At 59.2% G+C, this 24,480-nt stretch overlaps 7 protein-coding genes across 7 annotated transcripts; all 7 read left to right on the top strand.

Moving 5' to 3' along the window:
• Positions 1-429: 429 nt before the first annotated feature.
• Positions 430-6,039, top strand: JKF63_05279 (uncharacterized protein; the record flags this gene model as incomplete). Its single annotated transcript, XM_067901247.1, has 1 exon — positions 430-6,039. One exon carries the CDS (start codon positions 430-432, stop codon positions 6,037-6,039), a length of 5,610 nt encoding a protein of 1,869 aa, XP_067758249.1.
• An 844-nt stretch (positions 6,040-6,883) lies between these two features.
• Positions 6,884-8,437, top strand: JKF63_05278 (uncharacterized protein; the record flags this gene model as incomplete). Its single annotated transcript, XM_067901246.1, has 1 exon — positions 6,884-8,437. The coding sequence occupies one exon, from the start codon at positions 6,884-6,886 to the stop codon at positions 8,435-8,437; it is 1,554 nt and encodes a 517-aa protein (XP_067758248.1).
• A 724-nt stretch (positions 8,438-9,161) lies between these two features.
• JKF63_05277 (uncharacterized protein) lies at positions 9,162-12,182 on the top strand (the record flags this gene model as incomplete). Its single annotated transcript, XM_067901245.1, has 1 exon — positions 9,162-12,182. The coding sequence occupies one exon, from the start codon at positions 9,162-9,164 to the stop codon at positions 12,180-12,182; it is 3,021 nt and encodes a 1,006-aa protein (XP_067758247.1).
• A 1,338-nt stretch (positions 12,183-13,520) lies between these two features.
• On the top strand, positions 13,521-16,067 carry JKF63_05276 (uncharacterized protein; the record flags this gene model as incomplete). The annotated part of the gene is made up of 1 exon (XM_067901244.1): positions 13,521-16,067. One exon carries the CDS (start codon positions 13,521-13,523, stop codon positions 16,065-16,067), a length of 2,547 nt encoding a protein of 848 aa, XP_067758246.1.
• Positions 16,068-17,101: 1,034 nt separating this feature from the next.
• JKF63_05275 (uncharacterized protein) lies at positions 17,102-18,757 on the top strand (the record flags this gene model as incomplete). The annotated part of the gene is made up of 1 exon (XM_067901243.1): positions 17,102-18,757. One exon carries the CDS (start codon positions 17,102-17,104, stop codon positions 18,755-18,757), a length of 1,656 nt encoding a protein of 551 aa, XP_067758245.1.
• Positions 18,758-19,626: 869 nt separating this feature from the next.
• JKF63_05274 (uncharacterized protein) lies at positions 19,627-20,964 on the top strand (the record flags this gene model as incomplete). The annotated part of the gene is made up of 1 exon (XM_067901242.1): positions 19,627-20,964. The coding sequence occupies one exon, from the start codon at positions 19,627-19,629 to the stop codon at positions 20,962-20,964; it is 1,338 nt and encodes a 445-aa protein (XP_067758244.1).
• Positions 20,965-22,096: 1,132 nt separating this feature from the next.
• On the top strand, positions 22,097-24,139 carry JKF63_05273 (uncharacterized protein; the record flags this gene model as incomplete). The annotated part of the gene is made up of 1 exon (XM_067901241.1): positions 22,097-24,139. The coding sequence occupies one exon, from the start codon at positions 22,097-22,099 to the stop codon at positions 24,137-24,139; it is 2,043 nt and encodes a 680-aa protein (XP_067758243.1).
• Positions 24,140-24,480: the final 341 nt, after the last annotated feature.

Below are 24,480 nucleotides of genomic sequence, written 5' to 3'. Positions count from 1 at the left end.
AGTGTAGGGCCAAGAGGGGGAAGGGGAGAGAGTAGCGTGCGGGAGAAAGAGGTCTGTGAATGACACACACACACACACACACACACCGAAGGAGTAAAGTCTTCACTTCTGACTTTTTTTTGTAGTATCTTGTGTGTGTATATCGCGTGATCGACGCGCCATTTTCAGTGACACTCGCACTGCCAGTCATCCCTCTTGACGTTTTTTTCTGACGGCGTGTGTGTGTGTGTGTGTGTCTGGTGCGCTCTCTCGTTTAGATATACACCGCCACCCCCCCCTTCCTTTTCCCACTCGCGATTTAGCGGTCGCAGTTTTCTTTCTTAGTGGAGCTCCTCGTCGCCTGCACAGACCGCCGCGCCTCTCCCCCCCCCTCCCCTTGTCACCCCTCCCGTCTCCGTATTAATTCCATAGTGTATTTATTATACGCACATGAGCGCGCGTGTCACGACGACATCGGCCGCTGTCCAGCTGGGCCTGAATGATCTCTGGGCGTCGGAGGTTCTGCAGGCATGTGCGCGTGCTCACTGCACCCCTCGGCAGGAGCTGCTGGAGATACTGGCACCAGTGTCACACACTACTGCCGGCGGCACCGCTTCCACTGGCTCGGTTGTCGGCCCCGCTGGGGCAGCGGTGGCGCAGGAGGGTGTAGTGATCGATGTTGACGCGGAGGAGGGTGAAAGTGTACAGTCGCGTGCTGCTTCCCCCAACTCTTTGACTGACGAGGGGTCTAACCAGCCGCGTCTGCACTCCGTCCAGCCCACCGTGCTACCCGAAGAGATGGAGGTGCTGCGCGCTGCCTTATCACCTGTGCTGCTACGCAAGGCATACCGTCTGCAGATGCCATGCCTGACAAAACATGTGTCTAAAGCCGAGCGTCTGCTGAACTGCGCGGCGTCGCCGCGGTGCATGGCAGGACTCCAACTACTCAGCATCGACGCCGCAACGCGCGAGGGCTGCTTGAGGGCGATTATGGGGGATGGCCCGGACGTGGTGCCAATACCCACGACCAACGTCGGTAGGTTAAACGCGGTGAGCGGACGCGTAGCGCCGTCGTCACCCGCCTCGTCGACACGCGACCATGGCGCAGCACAAACCATAAAGGCCACATGCGAGGATTTGGCAGACGACTCGCAAAGTGCGACTGCCACCGACGACGCTGAGCACACCGTCATGGGCAACCCAGCGTTCCCCTGCCTGTGGCGGGGTGTGCGCAACTTGATGAACACCTGCTACTTCAGCTCTGTTCTACAGCTCATCTTCAGCATCGCTCGGGTGCGCCACGCTATCCTCAACGGCGACGACGCCGCAGCAGATCACGGTCACCCACACGTGGTGATGATAGAGGCGCAGGGTGGCGCCGGCGCTAACCAGCTGGCCGAGTCGGGACTCAAGGAGCTCTTCGCACTCATGGCCTTCAGTCGAGAAAGTGCCGGTGCGGACCCCAAGTCATTCGCCGCCTACCTTTCTCTTGACGTCAAGGTGCAGCAGGACGCACAGGAATTCTTCACGCTGTTGTTGGACTGGCTGCGGTGCCATTGCGGCCCTATTGTGAAAGCCGCCATCACCAGCACCTTCTCCGGAACGTTGCTGTACGACCGGCAGTGCGGCGCGTGTGGCTGGTCCTTCAAGAGAGCCGAACCGTTTCTGTATCTCTCGCTGCCTGTTCGCCCCGCTTTGGAGGACTCCCTCTCCGAATTCTCGAAGCCGGAGGCAGTCGATGGCTTCAAATGCGAGAAGTGCGGCCAAACCGCGGTGGCGACGTCGCTACAGTACATGCGCACCCTGCCGGATGTCCTCGTGATCCATTTGAACCGCTTCGAATTTAACTTGCAGACACTACAGCGACACAAAGTGACCACCACCACGTCTTTTCCTCTCCAGCTGGATATGATGACGTACATGCAGCAGTGGCATAACCAGAAGCGGGGCAGCACGTCTGCAGTTGCAGAAGGTGACAGCGTCGTACCGGAGGAGACTGAGGCTCGCCATGTTTACGAGCTGCGGGGTGTCGTGAACCACCTCGGTGACACTGCTGTCTCCGGTCACTACACCTACCACGGCAAGGTGTCCAGCGCTTCTGCATCGCCTGACAAGAGTGAGGATATCAGTGGTGGCTCGTGGCTTAACTTCAACGACGCAGAGGTGTCGAAGCTGAACCGCTACCAAGGGCAGCGTGGCGTGTCACCAGAGGCGTACTTGCTGGTGTACCACCGCGTCGCCTCTTTTTCCTCAAATCCGAGCTGTGCGTCAGTGCCGGTATCCCCAGACACAAGCATCAGGTCACCGCAATGGAACACCTCCTCCGCTGCGTGTCCACCGACCAGCGCCATTCCTACTCCAGAGGAGTTCCCCGTGTACCTGCGCCAATACGTTGATCGTGTGAATGATGCTTGCCTCGCTAAACGCCGAGACTGGATGGAGCAGCGCGCGCAAATATCATCGCTTTTTGACGCGTGGGCGACCGCCGCCAAGGCGGTGTTCGAGAGTGTTACAAACGCTTCTTGTGCCCCGGCATGGATATCCACCGCTGCTGCTGCGAGGGCGTCGACACCGTCGCTTTACCTCCTCCCCACCCGCTGGCTGCAGCACTTTGGCAGATTTTTCTTGCCCGCCTACGTGGACGCGGCGGCGCTCGGCAGTGGTGCCGAGTCGAAGCTGAAGTGCAAGAGGAGGGACCCCGATGCCGTACCTGACGCTGCCGGAGACGGCGCCAGTTGTGCGCCTGCGAAGGATCTTCCAATTGAGGACACAAAGGTGGCCATTGCCGGGCTTGAGGAAGAGGCGTTGGGGAGTGGCGCTGGTGCAGCAGCCGAGGGGACCGTTGTGGCTGCCATCGCTGAGCGTTTCTGTCACGGCCGGATGCAGACCCTGGAGGAGGTTTGCCAGCTGGTGCGTCAGCACTCGCTGCAGCAAGCGCTGTCGTCGCTGACCTGTGCGCACGGCTTTGTCCTGCCATGGGCATCGTACAAGGTGGTCTCAGCGTCCGCATATGAAAAGCTGAACCATTTTCTCTCTCTCTGTGGGGTACCCTTGGCAGCCGCGGCGAGCGGACCCCCACATGGATCATCTGCCACGCCAGGGGTATCGGCGGCCGCCCGCTTGCGCAACTCGCTGGCTGACAGTGTTCAGTCTGGCTATTCTTTCATTGACGCAAATCTTTGCCCTCTGTGTGCCGTTGCCATGGCTGCCGGAGTGAAGGCGCTTGCATTGCGCGCTGCCCAAGACGAGAAGGCGGAGGCGTGCTTGACACGCGTGTGGGAGGAGGCCGAGGGGGGGAAGGGGGGTGTTGCAGGCGAGGAGGTGAGCGAGGGCGACAGCCGTGCCGTGCCTGGGGCTCTCACGACAACTTCAGGCCCGCTGAATGCACAGGACCACCAGAACGAGGAGGAGGGAGGGGATCAGCAGCAGCGCGTGCTCGTTAGTCGCGCCGTTGTGGCGGCGTGGGCTTCGTTCTACACCAGTCAACTGGTCTGGGGCCGCGTGCGACAGGCAGAGGGTTACACGGGTGTGCTGATGATGCGCGAGGCGCGTCTGACGTCGAGGTCACTCCCAGCGGTGATGTTTCCCAGGGCAGGAGCCGCAACTCTTTCTGCTTCGGCTGGCCCTTCCTCAGAGTCTCCCACAGTCCCCGAGACGGTTTCCGTGTCTTTTATGAACGCAGGGGATCTCATGAGTCTGACCGCTTTCACTGTGGGTGGCGGCGACCTGAATTTGCCAAAACAGTTGTTGTGTCCGCACGGTGCCCTGCGCCCTGGTGCGCACGTCGTGGCCATCCCGGAGTCTCTTCGGCGCTACTGGGTTCGACGATTTGTGGAGGTGCTCACAATGGAGTATCGCTCTGGCTTTCTCCACACGATGGACCCACACTGGAGCGTGTGCGAGGACGACATGGAACACTTGCTTCTTCCGCGCATCCCTTCCTCGGCAGCGAGCACGACGTGTCACGAGTGCATGCGGTCAAGCGTGCAACATCTCACGTCGCGCCACCAGCAACGCATGAAAAAGATGGAGGAGCAAAAGCGATACCCGTCGCTGTGGCTTGCCGGTGCGATGACCTCCTCGGCAGGGGTCGAGCAGCTGATGCTCGCAACCGGGGCGGAGAGTGAGGAGCAGTTGCTCGCGACCCAGCACCCGAATCGACTCTTCTTTAGACAGCACGGCGAACGCGAGTACCGAGAATACGTCAAGAAGTGGACTGAGGAACACCAGCAGCGAGTGGCTCACCAGTTGAACGAGGTGCAGAGACTGCGCACGGCATTGGAGAAAAAGCGTCAGCACGACGACGCCTGGAACGCGCGCGTGACGATGCGGCGAAGCAGGGGGGGCGGCGGTCGCGGTGGTGCTCGGGAGGCAGGAGCAACGGCCACCCTTCCCGCCTCCGTCGCCTCCTCACCGCCAGAAATGGCAAGTGCAGGAGCGGCAGCGCCTGATCCGCAAACACTCGAGGGTCGCTTGTATTACGCCGAGGAGGCTTTGCGGAGTATGACGGCTCAGTCAGTACCCGACTGTACCATCGCGTATGGCTGTGTGCCGACGTGGTGGGTGGCACAGTGGTACGCAGCGATGCAGAGCGAAGACAACAACGCCAGCAGCAGCAGCAGCGGCAATGCTGGTGGGGACCCGGACGACCAGCCCTTACTTGCCTTGCCGCGCATTTCTTTTGACAAACTAAAATGCGTCCACCGAAAGGGCTTGTTGGAGGTCTCGTGGCTGAACCCGTCGGACAGCTTCTGGCAAGGCGCGCGGGCGAAGCGAGCTGAGGTGCTCTGGAATAGTGGGCAGGCGGAGCGGGAGGGTGCCTCGTCTACGATGCCGCCGTCGACCGGTCTCACGATGGCCGAGTACAGCACCCGGTGCTGGTTGCCGCCCATGACCATATTGCCAATGGATGAGTACGTTCCGCTTCTGGCCCAATATGGTGAGCCAGACATGCTCGACCGTGGGACATTATCGACCGCCCTCCGCGTGGGTGCAGTGATTCCGGGGACGGCAGCGAGAGGCGCCAAGCCTTGCCCGGAGGTGACGGATGTAGACGCCGAGGCGACGAATGACAGGTCCTTGAGCGAGGCAGCGAGGAGGCCAGCGGAGCCCTTTGCCTCCTCGACAGCTGACTGCAAGGGTGCGTCGGCGTCGCTGGGGCCTGCAGCTGTGCCGGTGGCCAAGGCTCGCGCACAGCCTGTTCCCGTCGCGGACGCCGTCATTCAGGTGTGTCTTCACAACGGTACCCGTCAACTATGGCCTCCCACGTGCGAAGAGTGCTGTGGGGCAATGCTGGCGAGCTTCGAGGCTCACTCCGAATCCTTCGTGAATGGCTCATTGAAGTTGAACATACACGTGAAGAAAAGCCGCAAGAACTACTATGATGCGATGAGCATCTTGACCTCGTCCGCTGTGCAGCACACAAGCGGGAAGGCCGCGGAGGGAGTGGAGGGTGGTGGCAACACGATTGGCGCCGGCGCCGGCATGAGTCCTGCGGGAATTCACCATTACACAACGCTCGCGCAACTGAAAGACTACATAAGTGTGCACCTACGCGAGAGACATGGATACTTGGTGCCGGCGAATGTGCTGCAGATTGGGCGTGGGAAGAATAAACCTTTGAAGCGGCGTTCACCGCTACCACAGACCGCGGGAGCAGCGGAGGATGCACAGCTCGACGATGCCACACTTCATGAGTTGGGCATCCACGACGGCGACACGCTTTCGGTGCAGTCCGTCGACATCATCGCGCAGACTTGCGCCACAACAGCAGCGATCAACGAGGAGTGGGAGGCGATACCACTGGAGCTCCTCCAAGGCGGTGGTGGTGGATCCGCTACGTCGGCCGCTCAGGAGCAATCTGTGGCTTTCCGAGAGACGCGGCTCCAGGGTAACCACAGCGGGTTTGTGCCAGCCACATCCTCCGCTTTCACCTCGCCATCCGTGGGCGTCGCAAGCCCCACAAAGGTACAGGGCGTCGCTTGTTCTGTGTGTACCTTCCTTAATGCCCCTGAGATGATTGTCTGCGAGATGTGCGAAGCGCCACTTCCAAGTGCGTAAAGTCCCCCCCCTCTCCCCTCCCCTCCCCCTCTCTCCCCTCCCCTCCCCCTCTCCCTCCCCTCCCCCTCCCCCCCGAAGGTGCACATCAGAAGCTGCTAAAGGAGCCAGTGCTGAAAGAATGCGTTGGGCAGATCGTCGTTGTAATGTGCATATGTGTGTGTGTGTGTGTGTGTGTGTGTGTGTCTGTTTATCTTGATTGATGGGACTGAAGGCCTTAACGCTACAGAAGTACTAAAAAAGGGTAAGCAGACTTGGAGCAGCACCCGATACGTCATGCCGCTGTTTTGTTGCGTGACATGCGCGAGTGGTCTCTCTTCCATTACACACTTCAGTTGAGTGTGCTACGTCTGCTTTCTTTCTCTCTCTCCCCCCGCCTTAGTTCTACCCTCCTCTCCTCTCCACACATTCATTCATGTGAAGAGGAGGCGTATAAGCGCGTGTGTGTGTCGTGTGTGTGTGTCGTGCCGAGTCAAGCCGTGTAGCCCCTCCCCCCCCCCCCCCCTATCATTGCCTCAGTGGAGAGGGAGGCACTCTTTTTCAATGGCCATACCGCATCAAAACACACACACACACACACACGAAATGACGAGGCAAAAACAATGCGCCTCATCTCGTGCCATTTCTCATGTTCTCTCCCTCTTCTCACCCCTCCCTCTTTTTTTCTTTTTCAATTCTGGTCGTTGTCCTGTCTTCCACCGTGCTGCTGTGTTTGGTATCCTTGGGCGGGTGTCGGTATGGGCTGGAGGCCTCTTGCCCTCCTTCCCTTCCTCCTCTTCCCCTCTGCTCATCCCCAACAACGATTGCATATTATACATACATACACACACACACAATGCGGAAACCGATGAATTCGCCGTCGACTTCTTCACGAAATGCGGTCGGTGTCCAGGACGCCGCGGCAGCGTCTACCGCTGTATGGATGCAGGCGTGGCTCTCTCTATACGGGGCCTGTTGCACGGAAGAAGGGGTGGCGATGCATCCGGTGGTGCTTGCTCGTGTTTTGCAGACAGTGACGCTCCTGCCGAGCCGAGAGTGGACTTCTTCCCAGGGTGACGGCGCTCCTGTCGCCACGACTGCTAGACATGCATGTCGTTGCTGTGAAGAGGACGCTGTGGCGGCGACCGGTGCGCAATCGTCACCGACGGAGCCGCGTGGAGAACGCGGTAACCAAAGAGATTCGGGGGAGGCGGGAGTCTCGGTAGACTTTGGCGGCCTGTGGTTGCCGTTGTCGGAGTGGATCGCAGCCCTGCGAAGTGTGGCAGCCGCCGTGCCGTTGCGCAGTTTTTCTCTCCGCGACACCGCCCTCGGGGACGCTGGACTGCTTTGTCTTTGTCGACAGGTGACCACCGCTTCTGTGAAGCCGGCGTCGATGAAAACAGGCGGCATATCCGAAAACGGCTGTGCGCATCTGCCGGGGCCATCGCCTCTTCCTGCACCGTTGTCGTACTCGTGCCCAGTACTTGGGTTATGCGCGATGAGTGCGCTGCGGTCGCTGGACCTTGAAGGTGCGAACCTCACTGACGGCGCGCCGCTGGCGTCACTTGTGATGTCATGCTCACAGCTGCGTTCTCTCAACATATCGTGCAACCGTCTCGGCGTACATGAAAGCGGACTTGCGTCGCTCTGCGCTGCGCTGCAGCTTCATCCTTCGCTGGAGGTGCTGAGAATGCGCCGTAACTGTATCAGCGGCTGCCGTGGCGGGCCGGCAATAGCCGCTCTCGCCGAGCTTATTGTCGCCCAGTCTGCGAAGTCATCGCGCACACACGTGGGGTCAAGTGACCCTGCATCAATAACGTCGGGCTTAATCGCACAGCCGCTGCGCCGACTTGACCTTTCCGACAACCTGCTGGGCACTTATTTTTTTCCGCCTGGGATGACAAAGGGTCGCTGTGATGGTGGGGAGGCGCGATCAACCGCGGTACCCCAGTACGGCATGGCATCTTTGGATGGCCACCACCTCGGCGCCCATGAGGCCGTGGCATCATTCCCTCTCATCACAGCGCTTTGCCTGAACAATACACTCCTGGATCTGGATCTCCGTGGCAACGGCTTGCCAGAAGCGCTGCTGAAGTATGCGGAGGCGAGGCTGCGCGTCAATCAGCGCACCACTGGCTGTGGCGCGGACTCCTCTGCCACGTCGTCTGACCTCATCACATGCACCACCGTGCGTCAGGCACTCTCTCACCGACTGCAGTGTACTCTCAATGAAATCGGTATCGAGACGAAGATTTGTTCGGGGGTACTGGAGGCCAAGCATGCGGTGTCCGGGGACTCTCACTCAGCTGCGAACCAGGCATCTGGCTATTCCCCGGCTGAGCGACGGTGGTCCACGGACGAACTAGTGAGTCTTCTGCATCGTTTTGTTGACCATGTCACATCTGACCTCATGTTATGCTGAGCACCGCGCACGTTTTTGTGCGCATGGGTTGTAGGACTGGGGTCCAGGGCGGGGGGGGGTGGAGCGGTGGGAGAGGGGAGGCAGGGCTCCTGTCACTCCCACCCATCTGAGTGGTCTTCACAACCGCAACCACTTTTAGACGGGACAGACTGCAGCTGCCTTCACGCTCCTTGAGCAACTCCCACCCCAGCGTCTTTCTTCCCCTTTGCTCTGCTCTGCTCTGCTCTGGATTGGCAGAAAATTCGATGCGCGTATCGAGGGGCAACCAACCGTAGAAAACAACATCAACAAAAGGCAAATGCCTGAAATCGAAGCCAGTTTTACGTATGCACTCCCCCTCTCCCCCTCTCCCCCTCTCTCCCCGCTGTTGGTGATGGTGGTGGTGGTGGTGGTCTCCCCTCTCACGGAGGGTAATCTCATACAAATGATGGGCTGTTTTTTTCTTTCGGCTTTCCGTGCCATCTCTCTCTCACACACATACGCATTGTGTGGAGTGTGTGTGTGTGTGTGTGTGTGATCCTCGTATCTTTGTTTTCCATGTAGCTGGATGCCCCCCTTTTTTTTTCTCACTTCATGCATGCGTCGCTTGAGGAACACCGCCTACCGCAGCTTCTTCTCTCCCCCCTCCTCCTCCTCCTCCCTCGTTCTTATCACGTTACGCGTGTGTGTATGTGTAAAATGTTTTTTTTTCCCGGCCGGGGGGCCCCCCTTCAGTGTCGTCACCATGCAGCCCCGGCTAAACTGCAGGATACCGCCACCGCCAGCCCAGCCTCCACAAGGGTGCTCCATCGACGTTGGTGTGCCGACATTTGATCAACACGCGACTGGGATGCCGCCGTCACCACTATTGTCCAGCGATGCCATCACACCACAGAACCCTCATCCCTCAGCGGGGCTGCGGGCTCTGGGCATTTCCTACCACGGCGGCGTGTCCACAGTCGCACCTCTCATGCCACCGCCGGTTGTATTCCCTGCACCCCCTCCTCTTCCGACGGACTCCACCATCTTGTCAGCTCACTCCACCGCCTCTGGTAGCGTCTCCCGCATCGGTATCCGCGACGTCGCTGAGCTCGTTCGACACCTTGCTGAGTCCCGCTGCATGACTCGGCAGTTGCAGAAGCGCGTCCATGAGATGGAGTCTTCTCTTCTTATACAAGCCGAAGCAAGCGGTGACTCTGCGATGAGCGCTCTCCCGGCGCGGCAAGACACTAACGCTGCAGTGCAGACGACTCAGGAGCGCCTTGCCACAAGTGGTGAAGGAGAAGTCACCACCTCCGCTGAGCAGGCGCCTCAACTTTATGATCATAGCCAAGAGGCACCGGTTTCCAAAAGACGGCAACGCACTGTCGAGGGGCGTGATGATCAATCAGCACGCGCGGCAGTCCCCGTATCTACGAGGACAACCGAGAAGGGGGAGAGAGTATCGGCAACTTTTCGTCGATCTCGGTTGCGCGACTCCTCTTCCTTTCGTACCGCACGTCGCTGTACTTCATCGATGACCTCACCGCTAGCATCCACGGCGTCCTCCAGTGCCTCTGCCGCCACCAGCAGCCTGTCGCACACTAGTTCACCAAGCACCATCGCGGAGTCTCCGGTGCGCGGTGCGTTCTTCCCCCCGTCATCGCGCTATGCGTTGAATGGGGTCTGCTCCACGGCATTGCTGAGGCATGGGCCGCATAGAGAATCACAAGAAGGCGTTCGCCACAGGCGAATGCACTCGGCTCCAGAGAGACCGAGACAGCGCCCTGCTTCCGGCCACACCAAGCATCGCGACCCCTCCGCCGCAGCCGATATGCGTCGCAAGCCGAAGAAGCAACACCGTAGAGGCAGTGCCGACCGCCACCGAACACGTACCCACTCGAAGAGGCGCCGTCGCCACAGGACACGCAGCGACGACGGCGGAAACACGGCGACAGCAGCAGGTGATGGCGAGGGCACACGTTTTACACCATACGCGGCGGCGACTTTATCGCCGCCGCGCCGCTATTGTTCACGCTCTTCCGCAACCGAGTCGAGGCGACATCGCCGCATTCACAGCGCTGTCGCTGACACCGTGCGCCTGGTCTCTCTTGCCAGCTCGCTGCCCACGGCTGCTGCGTTGCGTGTGCCGGGTGAGACGAGAGGCTCGTTGTCGAGGGAAAAAAAAGCGGTGATATGGCAGAGACGTTACTACGATCTGCTGGCGCGATACACGGACGAGACGACACGGCGAGATGCCGATCTGGTTGACATCCATGAGATGATCGAGTGCATTATCTGGGAGCAAGAGCGATCTCGGCATCGCCGTGCTCAGCGACACCACGCGCTCTCATTAGAAGATAATGTAGGCGACAAGGGGCTCTTGCCTTTACAGTGTGGTGCAGCACCGCCTGGTGGTGCCCGAGGTTTCTTGGACGTGACCAATATTGCAAGTGCCTCCAATGCTACAGCGGCGCCACCGGCGGTTCCCTCTACACCCGGCAACGGTATCATGCGCACCAAGGACGATGTCAGCAGCCCCTGTGGCCATGTCCCTGCGAGTGGTGCCGCGACACCTGAGCACGAATCTCTAGAGTACATCGAGGCAGTGCGTTGTGAGGCGGATGCGTGGCGACAGCGCTCTCTCGACCTTCTCCAGCAACCGCAACCGCCCCATCAGCGTATACATGGCGAGGTAAAGCTGGTCACCGATGTTTCCATCGCAGCCTTGCCACCGCGGCCTGCAGCGGATGCGGCAGGAAGGGCACCTCATACACTGGGAATTGCACCGACTTCACGTCAGGCAGGGCTGCTGTCCAGTGCGAATACCACCGCCACGGCAGATGCTGAGGCGACTTGTGTACCCGGGGGTGTGGAGAGTGGGTGGGCAGGGGATGCCTCCACTTTGGCAGCGCATCTCCGCGACACTGGCGTGCAAGGCGGCAGGGCATCTGTGTCACGGATGCCGAGTCACCTCTCGACTCCTGTGCCGAGGGTTGAGCAGGTGGCAGAGCAGTCACCAAGCACCACACCTGCCGCTGTTCACCAGCCCTGCCATCCCTACGCTCCCCCGCGCCTGGTTCCTGGTTTACATGTATCCTCAATAGGGGCGACATCCTTTGCAGAGCCATCTCCTACACAGCCACCGTCGTCATTTGTTCAAGAACCAGTGCATCCGGCTGGCGTTGCGCCGTCGCCACCAGCGACGTTTCCCAGGCCTGTTGCCTCTTCTTGGAGCCCCTCGCCAGCGAAGCCACCGTTGTTCGTGGGTGTGCCTGGGTATCAGCCGCTGAACCCGAGCTACGGCTTGCATGCTGCGTTATCGAGTGGAGTCTTTGCGGCGCCACCGCCATCATGTAGAGTTTTGCCACCCAGTACTAGCATCGACAGCGCTGTTCCTGCGACCGCTTCAACCTTCGCTGGTGCACCACTTTACGACACGGGCGACGCCTTGGCACGAGGAAACGCTGTGAGAGGTCGGATGGACCAGGACCACGGACACGCAGCCCGTGGCACATCCCGGTGGCTGCCCAATGCGACCTTTGAGCTTCAACACCAAGACAATCTTGACGCTTCGTATTTCTCCCCCTCCGTGCCGGATGCGCTCATGCCGCATCAGCGTCTATCCCCCCCCTTGCACACGTCACCTCCTTTGTCCAGGGCCGCAGAGCTTATGGTCACTCGTGAGCAGCTGGAGCGTGACATCCGTCGACACGACCAGCTGCTGGCTGCGATCGGGAAGCTGCAAAGAACCGCCGCCGAGCACGCCACGAGGCGCACGTTCTAAGGTCCCTCGAAAACAACAACACTAACAGGGGGGTGGGGTGGGGTGGGGGGGGCAGCGCGGTAGGCCGGGCAAAGTGGAGCACGCTGGATTCCGTTGCCCCTTTTTACGTTCTGTTCTCTCCCCCACCCCTCCTCGGTTAACAGTGTTGAGTACAGCAGCGCATAGCCCCCCCCCCTCTCTTCATGCGGGGCTTGTGTACGTCTGTCAGTACATGCGCGCCCCGAGACATCTTCCCTCCCTCTCCGTCCATCATATCCGTGCGTCTCGCTTGCTAGGTGAGAGAGCATTGCCCCACAAGAAGGACGGGGGAAGCGCGATGAAGCTGTGAGTGGTGCGAGATTCGGACTGGGCGGATGAGAAGAACAAATTCAAAAAAAAAAGAGCGTCAACTGTCGCTGGCCAACATACATGGAATTTCCTTTCCAGATTTGAATGGATGGTGCCTGCAGTGCAATGGGCCTGCCTGCCCGCCTGCCCGCTCTAGGCGGGGCTGTGTTGGTGCCGCCGCCCCCATCTCCATTAGGAGCCGAACAACGAGAATATACAACAAGGCACCAACTAAACACTTTCCCTCGGTGTTCACTTCTTGCCCCCCCCCCCAAAAAAAAAAAAAAGGAGCATGGGACACATTGTTCTCTTGCTGCCTTGTCCACCTGCTTTCTCACAGCCCCCCTCCCTCCCTTCCCCGCGATATCCCATACTCTCTGCACCGCAACGCAGTTAGGGGAGGGGAGGGTGGTGGTGGTGGTGGTGTGCCCTCGTTGCCGCACACAGGAGGGCTTTGTCTGAGCTTCTGCACCTGCTCGTGCCATACGCCTTTTCTTTTTCGTTCCGCATGTGTAATTTCTCGGCTTTTTCACCGACGTCTCCGTGAACACATCGACTTGTCGTGGCTGTTTGCTCTGCTGGGTTTCTACTTGTCGTTCTTCGTCTGTCCTGGGGAGCTGCTCATTGACTACTGATCAACCACAAACGACACACACACACACACACACACACACACACACACCACCACCACCATCATCACTCCCGATTTCTTTTTTTTTATAGAAGCCACAATACATTGCAGACATTTTCGTTTATTTTTCTTTTTTCATTCACTGTGCGTCTCTCTCTTTGTGTGTGCATCTGTGTGTGTTCCCTCCCTGGCCTTCTTTCATCCACTGACGTTTGGCTCTGTTTAGCACACAACAGAGCTCAGCTGCATAGCTCTGCAGCAGCGGGTATAGACGGGGGGCTGTGTGGGTCCTCCTCCCCCTCCCCCTTTCCCTCTCTTCCTCTCAGCACTTCGCTTGAGTTAGCCACCTCACCGCCGCAGGGAAGGGTGACAGCCAAGCAATGGAGGGGCTACAGAGGCAGTTCGATATGCTGTGCGCAGCGCTACAGCCACTGGGTGTGGGTCACAGCTGCTACCATCAGGACAAGGCCTTAATTCTGCCCGATGAGGTCGTGTCAGAGCTACAGGTAGCGCTTGCCCGCGCAACGGTGGTGGCTCACTGGACCACTTCTGTGCAGCGAGAGGAGCCGCCGCTACACTGTCTCAGCGGCGGCAGTGTCGAAGCACCTCTGCAAGGTGGTTCTCTAGATCATCGGCAAACACTTAGCACTGTGGCTTTACTTTTCAAAGTCTCTGTTGCTGACATCCGTCAGTGGAACCCTCAGCTACCATCCACCCTTCGCGATGAGGACGTGCTTCCGCCCAACACGTACCTCAAGGTTCGCCCAGCGCCTTCTTCACTCCCCGCGCCACGACTAACACCCACGCCAGCGTCACCCACCGGCTTAGTTGCTAGTTCTATAACGTTGTCTGGGGCTGCGGCAAGTGACTTTACCTCGGCGAAGACACCAAAGGTTGATGCGGGGCGTGGCGACAGCGTGACTGTTCTCCGGCACCACTCCACAGAGACCACCAGTCCAGTCAATTTGGCGAACAGGCCTGCTTCGGCAAGCATCTGCTGCAACCGTGGTCTGAGCAGCGGTGGCTTCCCATCCGGCAGCGACGGCGTCACCAGTCTGGCGCGTTACAGTGGCCGGACTGGGGACAGCGGACGTGGCACCAGCCACTCTCCTGAGCTTTCGGAGCCGTCGATGCCGAGCAGCTGCGCCAACGTCGCTCCCCCAGGCTGTTCACCTGTCCCTGTCTTGATGTCGATACCTGTAAACCCATGCTATGCGCCTGACGGGTATAATCTCATCCACTCGAAGGAGCGCGTGATGGAACTCTCGCCGAGTTCGGAGGGTGGCCTACGTACAAGCAGCAAGGCCCACCAAGGCACCACTACACCCAATAGTGCTCAATTTTTGCCCGCACCCTTTGTAACAGCCTCTCCGCCGCTCTCCGGTCTGACCACTTTGCCGAAGACGACAGCGGCAGCGACCTTTGAAGCGACGCAGTCGCGTGAAGGATCTCCCCTGGGAGACATCTCTGGTGGTGGTGGTGACCTCATCGCGAGCGCGCGTGAGAGCGGCATGCGCGGTCAAACCCGTTTTTCCTCCTACAGCCCAACGGACGTGGCGCTTCCAACCTTCTCTCTCATACTGAAGGAGCGAAGCTCGGTACAGGGCACGATGGTGCCGCCTGCAGCGAGCACCGGCGTTTCCCAAGAAAAATTACAATTGTGCCTGACAAATAGTGTGGGCGGTCATGGGGACCTAAGAGAGTACACTGCCGGGCCTGTCGCAGCAGCGCCTCCAGTGCAGCGTCAGGGTACGAGAGGTGGGTCACGGGCGCTGACACTGTCGTCGGAGGCGCGGGAGATAAGTGTGTCGCTCTCTGCCACCTCGCCGCTCTCCTCGTTTGGTGCGGAGGGCTGCGGCAGCCGCGTGCACAGCCGCGCACGCCCTGAGGGCGAGGAGGGGGAGGTGGAATCGGATGGCACAGTGGCGAAGCTTTCGCAGCCACTTTCACCGTTGCAGCGCCGCCAGCACCTCTTTGCGTTGTCGCCCTCCCTCGCTGCACCCTCAGACACCTCGTCCTGCTCGCCGATAGCCAAGAGGTTTCGTCTAGCGTCTGTTGCCACCCCAACGAAGGTAGAGGCGACCAGCGCCGACGTCGAGAGCCCGAGTTGCTCCGAGACCCCGATCCCGCCTCGAAACCGTCGTGGTCATGAGCACACGGCTGGGGCCTCTTTTTCGAGCACTGGCCACTCGAGGAGGAACTGGCGCTCTAAAAGTCGCTCGCTTTCCTCCCGTAGCGGCTGCTCAGCCACCGGCGCTGAGGCGTACAGATCGTCACGAAGTTACACGGATGACTGCATGGGCGACGAGGATGAGCGGAGCACCCCCTCTACGCGTCCCCCGGCTATGCTCGGATGTCACGTCAGCAGTCCACCTCCGAACCTCAGCCGCTGTCAGCCGCGCAACAGCGCTGGGTCTGATGCCTTTTGTGCTCCTCCTCGCCACACCGCCGAGCTACCACCGCAGCTGCGACATCCACCAGTAGACAATAGGGATGCGGGGCACACTGCGCTGGTCGCTCCACTCTACAAGGACTCGCCCCGGTCACCGTTGCAAGATCGGAGCTGTGTGGATGACACCTTAGATAAGGCGGAGCTTGCGGGTGGGGGGGACTACGATACCCTCGAGGGTATCGCCGCCGCCTACAGCCTACCGGTGACTACAATCGTGAGTTGGAACCCGTACTTGGGGGAGTACCGTTCCAACGAGCCGCTACCGCCAGGCTTACCCATTGTCTTGCCGATGTCGGACGAGGACGAGTGGGATGGTGAGGATGAGATGGACAGCGTTGCGCGGGAGATGGCCCCCGAACAGGAGCAGCAGCGGCCGTATTCCAGGCTTGTGAGTAACGCGACAAAGTCATACTCTCTGCATGGGTCTTTAGAGAACTCCCCAGCACCGCACCCGCCACTGGGGGAGGTGCTTTGAGCGTCATGCGGAGTGTGTTCATGGGTTTTAGTTTTAGCTTTTTTTTTTGGGGGGGGGTTCCTTCGTGTTTTTTTTTTGTAATTCCCCCTCCCTCACCCCGGCGGCCAGGGTGGTGGTGGTCGGTGACCATGACGAGTATTGCACTCGACAACCGCGTTTCTTTCTATCGCCTGTGTTTGTACTCCTCTTTTTCCTCCATGAAGTAACCGACGGTTCAAGTTTAAAGGTAATTCGCAGGCATAGTCACGCTCATGGGCCTGTGCTGGGGGAGAGGGGAGGAGGAGAGAGATTCAGTGGAGCTGTGTGTGCTGGTCTTCCGTAGAAAGTGTGGGGGGGATGAAGGCATGTGTGGGGCAAGATGCAAGGATGATGCCACACAGCGACTAAGTGAGGTGTAAGATGAGCCTGCACTCGCTCTGCTTCCCCGCGATCCTCTATGTCCTCCCCTCTCCCCTCCCCCCCCTTTCCGCCTCCCCACCCTTCCCCAGTATTTTGTCTGGGGCCAAGGCTGCGGCTGCTTATATGTTCGCTGATGTGTTTTAATCTCCACTGCCTGGTGGAGGGGGTAATATATGGGCATGCATGTGCCTGCAAACTCTTCGACGGAGGCCTTCTTCACCCCCCGCCACAACTACCCCCCCTCCTCCCCCACCTACCCACCCACTTTACCCCACCCTTCTTATTTATAAATATGAATATAAATATGCTTTTGTGTGTAACGCACGGCGCATCTTCACGTCAACAAGTAAATTGTCGGTCGTCGGTGCGATTGTTTTCATCGCCACTTCCGCAGCCCCACGCATTCCCCTCACCGACCCCCCCACCACCACTGCGCACACCTTTGCCCCCGCGTCGTTCTCAGAGGGACCGCCTCTACGCACCTCCCTTTCTTGCGTGCGTTCCTCCTCCCTCTCTTCTGGTTACCTCGCGGCGTGTCCTCCGTTTCCCCGTCACGCACATTTTCTCTCCCTCCACCTCTTACATACACTTGTCGAGAGAGAGATCGTCTGAGAGGACGGGGGCCCGCTGTCACCATGTCCGCCGGACTCTTCCCCATGGTTCTGCGCAAGGACCACTCGCTCGTCCTTGCCGTGTACAAGGAGAAGGCAGCGAATATTGCGGAGCTCGACGGCGAGGCGAACATCTATACAGGTGACTATCGTGAGTGCGAAGTTGCTTTTAACCCGGCGCGGCCCACCTGCTTCGCTCATGCGACAACCACCACGCTCACCTACACGGAGGTGATGGAGAACACCGCCGCCGCCGAGGACGACGTGAGGCGGTTCAGCTTTCGCACGCTGTTCTCCGTCCCAATGCCTCACGTCGCGGTAAATCTGGCCTTCTCGCCCAAGGGCACACACCTCGTCACGTACGCCATGATGGATCAGAAACGTACCCCCGACGGCAACCTGAGCGTCTTCGAGACGGCAACGGGCAGGCTGCTCCGTCGGGGGATGCAGGCCCGTTGGCCGGCCATGGTCTGGACGGCGGACGAAGCGTATGTTGTACGGCCGGTGCAGGGCTGGATGCACGTAATGAGCGGCGACCTCACCGCCACGGCGTTGTGCACGGATCTGGTGGAAGGCCTTAGCAACGAGGACAGCGATCAGCCGACCGACGCCGATCAGGACGGTGCAGGTGCCGTTAACGGGCCGCTGAGCAAGGTGGATCTGATGTTGGCACAGGACAAAGATATTGAGTACGCCACAGCGCCGGTCGAGGGCCGTCCGTTGCTTGCGCTCTTCAAGCCCTTCTACAAGCAGCGCCAGGCAACATTTTGCATCTACCGCCTCCCTCATCTCCGCGATGGTTCGCTTTACCAGGTGCAGTTGGGACGCGCTGAGGCAGCCAGCTTTCTCTGGAGCCCTTCTGGCAATTTCGTGGCGCTTCTCGTCAAGTGCGAGCGAGATCCGAGTGGGAAGAGCTACTACGGCACGGTGAAACTCCACATCATTGACGTCATGGGCCGCAGCATCACGGACGTTAAACTAAAAGGCGAGGGTGAGACCGTGCACGACTGCCAGTGGTCGCCCACGTCGGATGAGCTGCTTGTCATTCATGGGAAGATGCCACGCAACAAGTGTACGCTGTTTAACAAAAACGGTGTGGCGCAGATGACCTTCGGTGAGGCTCCCCGGAACATGGTCTCTTGGGCCCCCAACGGCAGTCGATTTGTTGTTGGCGGCAGTGGCAACCTCGCTGGGGACTACCAGTTCTACGCCCGTCCTCAGATGACCCAGGTCACAGGGTCGGCCGGTGCGGGCCCTAACGCCGCCGTCCCTGTAGTCTCGGCGGTGGCGTGCACAGGTGAGTTCAACGAGAAGTGCAGCTTCCAGAGCTGGGCTCCCGACAGCTACAGCTTTTTGTGCTCCACCGTCTTCACGCGACTGCGCATGGACAATAAGATTGTCGTGACCAAGTTAAACGGCGCGCGGGTTCTGACGCAGAAGTATCCGGTGTTGTACGGGGCGCACTGGGTGGCGATGCACCCGCCCGACAAGTATCCCTCTCGTGTTGTCTCCCCGCGCGCTGCCGGGGAGGAGAGGCCGAAGCCTCAGGCGTACCGACCACCGGGAGGCACGTCTCGCGCAGCAGCGCTGCTCCGCCGCGATCCGGACTCCACCCAACAGGCGAAGCCCGCCGGCCCTGTTGGGGCGACAGTCGCGGTGCCGAAGAGGCGACGTCGCTAGATGAGGTGGTGTAAAAAAAAATCTGATCATGTGTTTTGCGTCTGCGTGCTTGTGCGCATCCGCAACACAATACGTAATTGGCGGTTGTGCCATGCCTATCCCCCCAGTTCAAGCATTTCACGGGATGTGCTCCCTACACCTGAGCAATCCCGATCCATCGGCCGCGTATCGACGAGAGAATGGAGGCGCAATCACGACGACCACCACCGCCACCGCGAGGACGGCACACGGTGGAGCTCACCTCAGGCAGATCCGTGTTCTTCGTCTCCGGCTTCTGGCTCGACGGAAGAAAAAAAAAAGAGCAAGGGCAATGGAGGAGTTCTGTTCAAGTGTGTGTGCGTGTGTGTGTGCCGCTCTCCGTGCGTCTCTGGGGGACGAGCGAGAGGGACGGAGTCTACTGATGCCGAGGGAGGGGATTCTGTCTTGCCTTTTTTTTTTTCACCCCTCGCCATGTTTGGCCTGCATTAGTCCCCTCCCCTTCCCTCCCCTCCCCCATTTACCCGTTTTTGTTTTTCCAGGGGGGGGGCAATGTACGTGCTGCATCGCAGCGTGGGCGCAGAGTTCCATGGGGCGACTGGTCTAGGTTCTCAACACACTATCATCTTTCTCGCCAACAACACATCCGCGTTTCGCCATGGGGCGACCTGCTCTCTCTTCCCCCTCCTCCCCTCCCCTCCATCTCCCCCGAATGCTCTCTTTTTCTACCCCCATTTCATTGTGCGGTTTCAAGATTGCGCGATTTTGTACATCAGCTGCGCGCATATTCACACACACAAACACACACACACACACAAAACGGTTTTGTGTGTCGCTGACGACTTCTTCCACCTCCGATACGTCGTATTTTTTCCCTTCCAATCATCTTTACAATGGCTGGGAAGCGACGCCGGGTGCCCAGTGATGATGTCGAGTCCTCGTTGTTGCCGTCGGAGCAGGCGTCCTTGAAAGCAGCTCGCCAGCAGGAGGGCAAGGAGAGCCGTCCAGTATTACCTGCTGCTGCGGTCACCCCGTCTGCTACTGTGAAGGTTGCAGGCAAGCCCAAAAAGGCGGTCGCTGCGAGCTCTACACGTCGCACGAGCAGCGTGCCGAAGATCACGAACGGCAACGTTGGCGAGCTCATCCGAACCCCTGAGGCCCTCGCCGCCCTCAACACAAAGAAGTCGGAAGCAGAAATTTGGTCTGAGGTGGTGCCGTTTGTGCGCAAGACAACGGATAGCGACTTCGACCCGACCTGCATGTACAAGTACATCACCTGGAACGTCGCGGGCCTGCGCGGATTGCTGAAGAAGAACGCTTCGGTATTGAAGGAGTTCTTGGAGGCTGAGAGGCCGGATGTCCTGTGTCTGCAGGAGACAAAGCTGAACGTCGACGAGGCGGGCGCCAATGCTGCCCTTGGCGTGGTGGACGGCTACGTTTTTGTAGATCACCCATGTGCCTTCAAAAAGGGCTATTCCGGCACTCGCACGTATATGAAGGAAACCACCGTGGTGAAGGAGCTTCACGCGCGGTGCACGCGGGGCTTTACACTGCCATCAGCACCGCATGCAGACGCAGCTGCCGGCTCGCCAATGGTGGTGGAGGGCTCTGGTGACGAGGAGGGACGTGTGTTGACCACATTCCTTTCTTCTGCGGCCTCCGCAGATTCGTCGTCGTCGTCGTCGTCGTCGCGTATTGCCCTCGTCAATACGTACGTGCCAAACAGCAGCATGGGGCTCTCACGGCTGCCGTACCGCGTCCAAGACTTTGATCGAAAAATGAGGGAGTACCTTCACAAGCTAGACGCCTGGGCCACCGCCGATGCTACCGTCTCGTCGTCGCCGGCAGCGGATGTCGACAGCGGCTCGCACGGCTTTGTTTGGACGGGCGACCTCAACGTGGCGGAGCGCGACTACGACCGCTACTACGCCGGCACTTTCAAGACAATGCAGGAGTGCAGCGGGTTTTCCCCAGAGGAGCGAATGTCTTTCCGTGAGACGGTGCAGGAGACGCACTCAGTGGACATCTTTCGCCAGCTTTACCCCAATGCTGGTCCGGTTTACTCCTTCTGGTCTCAGCGGATCAACGGGCGTCAGCGAAATTTGGGGTGGCGCCTCGACTACTTCGTGGTCTCTTCTCGGCTCGCACCGTGCGTCGTGGATTGCTTTCCTATGCCGATGGTCATGGGCAGCGATCACTGTCCGTTCCAGATGTGGATGCGGCACCCATGACTGCGAGCGCTGCGTCAGGCCATGCCGACAAATGCCACGGCGCCGAGGAGAGTCGGCGCACGTTTGTTGCGCAGGTGACTTCACTGCACCCAAAAGCGTGTTGCTTTGAGGCGCCTCGCGCGAGCACACGGCGAGCAGGGGTAGGCTAGGGTCCTAACGCAGCGAAAAAGCAAAACGGGGCGGAGCCGTTTCGAAAAGTGGAGTGGGGCTGTGGTGTGTGGGTGGCAGTGTTGCGCATGTTCGGCTGATATTCTCGTCTATGAGCATGGTCTCTCTGTGTGCTTGTGTATGAGCGTGTGTGTATGTGTGTGTGTGTGTGTGGCTCGTGCTGCGGCATCCCTTTTTTTTGTCTCTTCTTCAGCAGCATCTTTTTTCGCCATAGCGCAGGTAGGGGAGTTCTTTATGTGAGCTGAAGACAGTGTGTTGTGTGTGTGTGTGTGTGCATATGTGTGTGTGTGTCTCTCTTGGGTTTCAAGTACACCCCTCTCCCGATTGGCCCCCCCCTCTCCCCTCCCTCTTTATCCCATTCCATCTTACCTCCCCCCCCTCGCTCCCCCCCTCTATTCCTTACGACAGTGCGCACGCGGACTAACAAAAACGGCCTCGTCTAGTTTGGTGTTTTTTTCTCCGGAAAGCAGGAGAGGTGTACGCATCCCACGCACACGCCTCTCTCCCCCCCCCTCTCTGTGCGGCTGCTCGAGAGGCTTGGCTACAAGTGCAGGCTACACGACAAGCGTAGAACAACGTACACACACACACACACATAAGTATATATATATATGAGTGTGTGCATGCATGCATTTAGGTAATGCTAGCTCTGATTGTCTGCTAGCGATGCACTCGCGGCTCTGATCTGGACCGTGCAAACGACGCTTCTCTCTCATCTCTCACCCCTCAATAAACTTGTGCCTGACACCCCGGCATATCTATCCACGCCCCCTTTCCCCCTTCTATGGGGTCACATGTCTCGACCCTCCCTCCCCCCTCCCACCACTTCTCACTCCTTCATCACCCTTGGCGACGACGCAGACCGGGGGTTGCTCTTTCCCTTCTCCCCTTCTCCACTCCCCCCTTCCCCCCTCACTTTTCTTTCACTTTTTTTTTCTGCGGCCCCTTCGGTTCGATACTTCCCATGTTCATTTCACGTCGTCTTGGGCGACGCCTCTTCGCTGGAGGCGTGCCAGCACAGGCGATCGCATCATCATCCGAGGCCGCCGCCCCTTTCCATACATCCAGGGCGCTGCGCATTCACACGAAGATGTCGGATGGGGTGGTGCCACGGAATGCTGCATTGCTTCATGACGAAGACGGTTTGGGAGCCGGAAGTCCTGGCCGCCACCAGTGTCATGGCGATGTCCCAGACGACTTGGATGCGCGCACTCAACGCTCTGACGTCCACGGCGTCCCTGTCGAAGGGGACGAGTCGACCTACAAGGTTTCTATTGCGCATGCAGCCACTGTGGTGAGCCAGGCTACCAAGGCCCTGAACTCCTTGCTGGGGCACTCTCGGTTATCATCGACCTCTGTTGCAGCTGATGCTGACAGTGAGAATCGGTTGGTTGGAGGCGAGGCACCAGCAGCTGCTGAGGGCAGTCCGGATGCGGATGAGGCAGGGCGTGCCGTGACAGCGGGGGGTCCTCTTCACCCCACGTCCCTTGGGACAGGCGGCTGCGGCTCCGTCGAGGTCAACAGCGAGTCGAACGGAGAGGAAGAGATCTTGGAAAACCGCTGGGGTTTCGCAGATGAAGTGGAGCCGGTGCTGGAAAGGGGGGCAGAGGGGTGTGTTGCCGTCAAGTGCACCCCTCCTACGACAGCGTCACTGTCATCACACGAGACAGCGACACCGCAGCTGACGAACGCAGATGAATTGCGATCCGCAGAGCTTGGTGCCACACCCTACGGTGCTAGACATCCAGTGAACTTGTTTGGGTCACGGTACTGCGACAGCATGGCCGACACTTTGCGGTATGCAGCGGAGTCACGTCGCTTTCTCTCACCCTTCTGGTCTTCCCGAGAAGCCTTCGAGAGGGTTGGCGCCGTCGTAACCGCGGAGGAGGACGAAGGGGTTCTGCTACCCATCTCCATATCGACGTCGGTGCGACTCTTCAACCTGGAGCAGACAAGTTTGGCAAAGGACCTCCGCGCTGCCACGGCTTCTGAGGTACTGATGCGCTTGCGTGTGCTCAGAGAACGTCGTGATATCCCCTGCTCTAGGGATCTGGGGGGCGACAGGCGGCCGCTCAACCTCATTGGCCGCGCCTTTTCTTTCCAGCGCGCTGATGCCATCATCACCTCCCCTCACTTTTTACGTTTACAAAAGCAGAGCCCATACTGGGTTTCCGTGCGTGAAATGGAGGCAATTGGGGCAACCGTGAGGCCTGAGGAGGTGGAGTGTTTTGCTGAGGGACCACACTTGCCGTGCCGACACTTTCCACAGAGCACATTGGGTATTGGTGCGGACGTGAGTCCACCTGGCGGCACACGCGCCCACTCAACTATCATCTCGCACCCGAATGAGGCGGCTTCCACTGAGGGTGTACCTATCAGGATGCGATACTATAATCTCTCTCAGCTGGGCGATGCGGGGCGATTTGCACAGCTGGACCCAGTGAGGAACAGGCTGGCCCGTTGCTTCGGCATTCATGGTACCCCCTACACCGCCAGCACCACCTGGCTCATGTGGGAGTACTGCGCTCGCCACCACTTTCCGTTGAGGGACGAGCCTCAAGTTGTTTTTCTCACAATGGAGAGGGTCTTTCGACTTGGCGGGAGCATTGCGCAGACAAAGCGGTATCCCATCGCGTGCCCGCTTGCAGGCCGAGTAGATGACACGGGCACCACCACCATTACAAGCAGCAGCAGCGGCATTGGTGGCGCTACCTCTGCGGGCCTGAGCGAGGCACCACTATCCTCCTCCGTCACCGTTCCGGCTTCCGAGGACATCAGTGCGACCCGCCACGGCGGGATGGATGCGGTGCCTGCGTGTGGCGGTGCGGATGGCAGGCGTTTCACATCGGCTGACACCGGAGTTGTTCCACCACCGTTCACGATGCTGGTGGGTGGGGAGGTGATGAGCGTGTTCAATGCGCTGCAGACCGACATTGCCGATATCATATTCGACCGTGTGTTCCAGCTACGTGACCACCGGTGTCGCAATTGGGGGCTGAAAGTGTGACGAGTATGCCGACTAACGTACCCGTTTTTTTTTTGTGCTCCCGTGACGACGTCAGGGCTAGTGCTCTCTTTGTGTGGTGTCTTTCCGCAGAGACCCCCCCCCTCCTCCTCCTCCTCCTCCTCCCCTCCCCCCGCTTTTCTTCCTCTCTCTCTACCCCTTTATATATGTTTCCTTCTCGTCTACCGCGGTGTGAGACGTGGCACCCCACGACTTCACTGCATCCACTGCTACTGTCAGATGATTTCTTTGTGTCTACACCGACACTCGACGCCTGCTACTACAACGGCTACCCAGAAGAAAAAAAGAGCAATAGCAACGAGAGCCATCCTGTGGAGGCCGGC

This window comes from Porcisia hertigi, chromosome 16 (genome assembly GCF_017918235.1).
Source record: "Porcisia hertigi strain C119 chromosome 16, whole genome shotgun sequence".
Lineage (NCBI taxonomy): Eukaryota > Euglenozoa > Kinetoplastea > Trypanosomatida > Trypanosomatidae > Porcisia > Porcisia hertigi.
The sequence above is the reverse complement of the archived record's forward strand: the minus strand, read 5'-3'. Positions and strand labels throughout refer to the sequence as shown.